The sequence below is a fragment of the Micromesistius poutassou genome (genome assembly GCF_964030765.1).
Source record: "Micromesistius poutassou genome assembly, contig: SCAFFOLD_6501, whole genome shotgun sequence".
Taxonomy (NCBI): Eukaryota; Metazoa; Chordata; class Actinopteri; order Gadiformes; family Gadidae; genus Micromesistius; species Micromesistius poutassou.
The window spans coordinates 2,043-9,538 of record NW_028177584.1 but is presented as its reverse complement, the minus strand read 5'-3'; the positions used below and the strand labels follow the sequence as shown (position 1 = coordinate 9,538).

Sequence of the window (7,496 nt, the reverse complement as noted above, 5' to 3'; positions counted from 1 at the left end):
AATGGTGTGTGTGTGTGTGTGTGCAGGTTGTCTGGCTGCCTGATCACACAGGAAGGCTGTGCTTCTCTGGCCTCAGTTCTCAGCTCCAACTCCTCTAGTCTGAGAGAGCTGGACCTGAGTACCAATGATCTGCAGGATTCAGGAGTGAAGCTGCTCTCTGCTGGACTGGGGAGTCCACACTGTACACTGGAAACTCTCAGGTCAGTTATCAGCCTCTTCTTCAAACTGCGTCTTGGGGTTGTTTAATATGTAAGGGATGATCCATGACTAGGTGGACTGTCAATATCGATATGTATGCTATACGTGATGTAACTCTGGCCAGCTGATGAGAGCTGAGGAGTTGTCATTAGTGTAGACATGGTGATGAGGCTTTAGCCGTGCTGTGATCTGAATATAATGCACCCCTCACCACTAAAACATCACTGGCCGTGGTAAAGTGAAACATATTGAACAGTAAAGATGTCCTTTATTAATGTGGCGGCGTGGAGGCTCTCAATGTGAATCTTAGGTTGCTCAACAACGCCACCTTGGGAATTGCACCCAAGGAATTATTACATATTATTTTACATTGATCAAAAACACAGGTTTGTTCCACTCAACAGGCAAGACACGTGGTTCCCAGTTTACAAAAATACCTTGTTTAATAAAATATATATATTATCACAAAAATGAGCATTCATCCCAACTAATAAACAAGGAGCCTAATCAGGGGCTGAGGCCTACTGGTGGGGAAAGAGCAGGTGAAGGGGAAGGGGACTCAACAGGAATAAATCAAAGGGAAAGGGTTCACCCAGACACACGTGGCAGTCACACACTGGTATCACCAAATCCAAGGAAGCACAGCACACAAGAATGAGGGACACCACCACCCACGTCACCACCACCACCACCAGCCTGCAGCCACTGAGAAGGAAACAAAAAGGAAGTTACAACGGAAATAATTAACACAAAATGTATGAAGCAATATACAACATAAAGCATGAAATAGTTCACAAAATAAACTTAAATAATAAAGTACAGAAAACAAAACAAAACCAAATGAAGGGATTAACTCCTCAAAATCATTGGGCTCAAATTAAAGGGATAAACAGGTTAAAAGTGTGGTGTCGGCAGTCCACCATGCAAGCCGGCTGTAGCCAAAAGCCAGCAACAGCAGCACCACCAAGCAGCACAGAGCAGCAAGGAATAAGTGGCTGCCGGAGACAAAGCAAGGGACAACGTCGTATATAGCAGCAGAGACAAACGGTGTGATTAGCAGCAGAGACAAACAGCAGACAAAGCTGTAGACAAAGCTATAGACAAAAGCTGTGTACAAAGCAGCAGTGGCCCCAATCAGCTGGTGGCGGAGTCAGATAAATCAGATAAATCTATAGATTTCAGCCAGCTGATGAGCGTTCCCTGTCAATAAACATAAAATTAGTATGGCTAAGCTACATTTATCAAGGCTTTTGGAGGTTAGATTTAAGGTAGCATACCCGTTTTCAAAGTCAAACCTGCACAGGGAGAGGGAGGGAGAGAGAGAGACACACGGCAGGGGACATCTACCTGTGACCACACTAGCATTAGCTACAGGATAGCATTCGGTGTAACACAGAGAGAGAGGACACTTACCGCTCGAGAGAACCAGCGACTAAACGGAGCACGGAGCACGCAGTCGCTGCTCTGCAGTGAAAACACACCGGCTTTAAGCATGAGGACACAGTGATAAATGAAACTAAACAGTAGCCGCAGCAGGGGCACGGAGCATTACCTGCACGGGCAAACACCTGACCCGGAAATGATGCATCAGTGAGAGCTCAAGAAGGAGGGCCGTACTTATGTACTGCCGCCCTAGTGGTCAGCTGACGCAATTAACTGCAGCAAGGCAACCCTATTTCTATGCTGCTACATTAACATCATATTAGTTTGGTGTAGTGCTGCTCATGTCCGATGCATTTCTGTTGATCTTTTCCCTGCTGGCAAAACACTCCCTGGTTCTACACAATGTTAGAACCTGTGGATAAACGGTCTTAGCGTACCAAACACAGCAGACTTCTCCTGACTCTAACAGAACAATATCTCATTGTCCTCCATATGGAATGAATACACTTTCTAAATGTGTTTAATTTGGTACAAACTGCTAGATAGAATAAATGGTGTGTGTGTGTGTGTACACAGGTTGTCTGGCTGCCTGGTCACACAGGAAGGCTGTGCTTCTCTGGCCTCAGCTCTGAGCTCCAACCCCTCCCATCTGAGAGAGCTGGACCTGAGCTACAATCACCCAGGAGACTCTGGAGCTGCGCTGCTCTCTGCTGGACTGGAGGATCCACGCTGGAGACTGGACACTCTCAGGTATGGAGAGGACAGCTCTCCACTCGGGGGGCAAAGTCTCCTACAAGGGTTCAAGCCGCTGCTAGATGAAGCGGTTTGAAAAGGCAGCTGTAACTCATGTTGTGTAGAGAGTGATGAGACAGCAGATGATGAAGGTGAATGTTTCAACATGCTGCTCTCACTTTGTTTCCCCCCCCAGTGTGGAGCACGGTGGAGTGTGGAGGCTGAAACCAGCTCTAAACAAGTGTAAGTGTCCGTTTAGTTTGATTCATCACGACACTATGGTTCATCAATTCATCTCCAGCCTGTATGTGAGCTCAGATCGTTCAGTCTGTTGTTTACAAAGGTGTCCCTTTGAAGGCTGGTGCAATGTGTGTGTTTTGGGAAATTCAAAAGTTTAATATCTTGGAAGGTTACGTGTGTGTAATAAGCTCATCATGCCAAATAATTTGATGTATTATATGTTTATGTAGTGTAATTATTGAGGGAGTAAATGCACTTTATACATTTGTCTTGGTTTCAATGTTTTGATTGGGTCCGCCACTCACACACACATGGGATTTCTAATTAAATTTAACTTTAATTATCTTAAACACAATGTCTATTATTGATTAGAAAATCTACAGCACATGATTCCACTATCGTACCTATCACATGATACTTATTTTGTCTTTCTATGTTAATGTTTGAAGCTGAATGTTGAACAATGTTACACTGAATCTAGAAAATCTGCTGAACATTTTGAAGGTAGAATGAAGTCTGTAGAATGAAGTATGAATGAGTTGAAGGGTTTTGAAGTCATACTGCTGACGCTGAAATGCTCCGCTCCACTGCTGAAGCTGAATGTTGAATAATTACAATGAATCTAGGAAATCTGCTGAACAATTTGAAGGTAGATTCAAGTCTATAGAATGAAATATGAATGAGTTGAAGGGTTTTGAAGTCTCACCGCTAACGGCAAAGCTAACATCAGCGCTAATGCTACCGTCAACGCTAACGTCAACGCTAATGTTAATGCTAACTTCAATGGTTACGTCAGAGCTAACGCAAATGTCAACGCAAACGTCAGCGCTAATGCTAACATCAGTGCTAATGCTAACGTCCATACTAACTTCATCGCTAACGCTAGTCATTGCTAACGCTGACATTAACGTTAACGTCAGCGCTAACGCTAATGTCAGTGCTAATGCTAACTTCAACGGTTACGTCAGCGCTAAACATCAACGCTAATGCTAATTTCAATGCTAACATTAGCGTTAACACTAACATCAATGCTAATGTAAGCGCTAATGCTAATTTAAATGCTAATGTCAACGCTAATGTCAATGCTAAAGTCACAGCTAACGCTAACATCAGCACTAACGTCAATGCTAACGTCAATGCTACACTAACGTCGACGCTAACCTCAGCGCTAACACTAAAGTCATTACTAACGCTGATGTCAATGCAAGCGTCAGTGCTAATGCTAAAGTCAGCGCTAACTCTAAAGTAATTGCTAACGCTAAAGTAATTGCTAACGCTAACTTTAACGCTGATGCTAACGTCAATGCTAACTTCAGCGCTAATGCTAATGCCAGTGCTAACGCTAATGTCAACAGTAACGTCAGCGCTAACGTCAATGCAAACGCTAATGTCAGTGCTAACGCTAACTTCAACGCTAACGTAAGAGCTAACGCTAACGTCAGCGCTAACACTAATTTCACTGCTAACGTCAACGGTTATTCTCACGTCGATGCAAGCGTCAGCGCTAATGCTAACGTCAACGCTAACTGCAGCGCTAATGATAACGTCAATGCTAACTTCAGTATCAACGTTAAAGCTAACTTCAAGCGCTAACGTCAAAGCTAACTGCAGCACTAATGCTAACGTCAACGCTAACACTAACATCAATGCTAACTTCAGCGCTAACGCTAACGCCAGTGCTAACGTCCATTATTGTAGTATCTACATTGTATCTATCATAGTAATCATAGTATCTAGTAGTACTATCCTCTTCAAGTGGTTGAAGAGGATGAAGCATGAATCAGCGTTTTTTGAATTTTCCAACTGAAACTAATGGGGGGATTTTATATATATAATATAATATATATAATATATACGATATATATAATATCAGCGTATATCAATGAATATAATATCATGAATCAGCGTTTTTTGAATTTTCCAATGAAAACGAATGGGGGGATTTAGGCAGAATAACCTGGAATATCTCTGGAATTATGAATAATATCATGTCTTGTTCTCCCGTCAGATGCCTGTGAACTCACACTGGACCCAAACACAGCCCACAGACGACTCTCTCTGTCTGAGGACAACAGAAAGGTGACGTGGGTCAGAGAGGACCAGTCGTATCCGGATCACCCAGAGAGATTTGACCGCTGGCCCCAGGTGTTGTGTAGAGAGGCTCTGACTGGCCGCTGTTACTGGGAGGTAGAGTGGAAAGGATGGGTTGAGATAGGAGTGACATACAGAGGAATCACAAGGAGAGGAGAGGGTGATGACAGCCTGCTTGGAGGGAACAACAAGTCCTGGAGTCTTGTTTGTTATGATGGTCGTTACTCTGCCCGGTACAACGGTAGAGCGACAGACATACGTCTCCACCCCGCTGGCTCTACCAGAGTAGGAGTGTATCTGGACCGGCCTGCTGGCACTCTGTCCTTCTACAGAGTGTCCCGAGGTGTAGGAGGGTCCTCAGACACACTGACACACATCCACACCTTCAGGTCCACCTTCACCCAGGAGGACCTCCTCCCTGGGTTTAGGGTATGGGGGGAGGAGGGTAACTCAGTGTCTCTGTGTCGGTTGTAGAAAGAAAAACCCGGCGGGCGGGCGCACACACACACAGACACACACACACACACACACATATACACGTGAGCACACACACACATACACACACCCCCGTCGTCGTCCGGGGCTGTGGGCGAGCAGGGGTCCACGTACTCAGTGACTCAGCGTCTCTGTGTCGGTTGTAGGAAAAAAAAAAGGGCAGGCGGGCGGGCACACACACACACATGTACACAAACACAAACGCCCGCACACACACACACACATACAAATACACACACACACACACACACACACAGCTTCTGCGTTAGAGGATGGGTGTCTTTTGCTGGAGGCCTGAGAGGACTGATGACTCAGAGTCTCTGTGGCAGTTATAGTCTCTCGCTCTCTATTTTACTCTCTCTCTCTATCCCTCTCACTCTCTTTCTTTCTCGTCTCCCCCTCCTCCCCCCCTGTCTCCCACTCCCCCTCCCCCCCGTCTCCCACTCCCCCTCCCCCCCGTCTCCCACTCCCCCCCTCGTCTCCCTCTCCCCTCCCCCTCCTCCCCCCCCCCTCTCCCCCCTCGTCTCCCTCTCCTCCCCCTCCCTCTCCCCCTCCTTTTTATGGGGCTTCCTAAAAGTTGATGATGGTAAACCATGAAAGGAAGAGACTTTTAAGATCTTCCATAGGGTTACCTGAGCAGGTTTTGTTAAGATTTGATTTTTAATTTGAAATGTATATTAAATACCTATTGATGGTAAATCACATGTTTTTTTTATGCTACAATATTTGTCCATTTTCAGACATTAACATATTTTATTCTCCAGGGCTCTGATCATCACTTTTGTCCTAATCCTAACAAGGATGATTTAGATGAGATTAGATTCATTAGGATCCCGATTAGCAACACACCAGAGAGAGAGCTAGTCTTCCTGGGTCCCAAACATCAAATATAGACAACAGACAATCACTTGTTTGACCTTATGTCAAACTCAAATAGAAATAGACTAATAAAAAAGTTTAAAAAAGATATGAAGGCTACAAAAAGAAATGACAACATTAAAAATGTATATACATTATGGACCACATGATTTTTTTGCAGACTTTTTAAAGTTGTATTTGCTATTTTTGCTAGAACGTATGTTTTTTTGGTCGTTCATTCCATAATGAAATAGTTGTGTAAATGATGGTATTTTTCAGTAGATTGGACCTCGGTCTGGGTAAAGCTAGCTGTCCTTTACTTGCTCCTCTAGTGCTATGACCGTGTCTGTCAGACACACTGACTAGACCTTCAGCAAAGAAGGCGGGTCTTTTGCAGTTTAAGACTGACCTTAGGAACAACAAGAGGTTAAGAGAGATTGTTTGTTTTACTGTGAGCCATGAAAGGCTAGTATGCATTACTTCAGTGTTAGTGTGAATAGAGCAGCTCGGTGCCAAAGGAACCTGATTTAAAGCAGGTTTTATATTTCATTCATAATAACCAGGAGGTCTGTGTTGTAAATGACTTTAAACTGAGTATTGATTCCTGGTGTTCTGTTGGGAACCAAACGGCAGCAGAACATGTTCAGTTATTAAAGATACGTGCACACCTGTTTATGATTAGTAAAGTCTGCAGCTTCTATTGTTTCAGTCCTTGTGTTTATTGTGTACATGTAAGGGACTATTTTTCTGTTGCATTTGTTAATGAAGCATCATTTTAATAAACAACTCAGTGGATCCAACTGAATGTTCTCGTGTGTTCAGCCCATCATCATTCTCCTTTTATTACTAAATAATGTTACATAAGTGCCTTAAGAATAATACGGACACAGACGACGCTTTATCTGCGCTAGGGGAGCAGCTGCGTGCCACAAGACAAATGACTTTGGCAAAACAGGCAAGCCCTGTGATTGGTTACTGGCGGAACAAGGAGGAGTCTGTGCTCTTATAGGAGAAATGTGCTGCACCTTATTAAATAATTAATTATATTATTATTTAATAAGTATAATAATATATAATAATATAATAATAATATTTATTTTATTATAATTATATTAATAAAGTTACAAATTAAAAACGTTCCCACACACGCTTTGATTCACAGCCAGTCAACGCCTGCCCTCTGGTGGACAAAACGAGAACTGCACGCAGCATATATTTTGTGGTCAGGAACGAGTTGAACCTTCGCTTAATCTCTAAAAATAAAAATATATAACTACACATTACAGGCCACAATACAAGACGAACACAACTGTTTTTAAAGTTTTGATTTTTTTCATACAATAAGTTATAAATTTAAAAATATTCCCACACACGCCAATATTCAGTCGGTCAACGCCTGCCCTCTGGTGGACAAAACGAGAACTGCGCGCAGTATATATTTTCTGTGGCCAGGAAGGCGAATTCATACAAGTTGAACTTCGGTTAAGCTCTAAAAAACA

General features: G+C 43.3%; 1 protein-coding gene across 1 annotated transcript; it reads left to right on the top strand.

The window, feature by feature from the left end:
* Positions 1-51: 51 nt before the first annotated feature.
* Positions 52-6,802, top strand: LOC311375895 (stonustoxin subunit beta-like; the record flags this gene model as incomplete). Its single annotated transcript, XM_084490917.1, has 4 exons — positions 52-200; positions 2,158-2,331; positions 2,510-2,556; positions 4,562-6,802. Coding segments are annotated over 4 exons (927 nt in total), but the record flags the coding sequence as incomplete, so codon positions are not given.
* Positions 6,803-7,496: the final 694 nt, after the last annotated feature.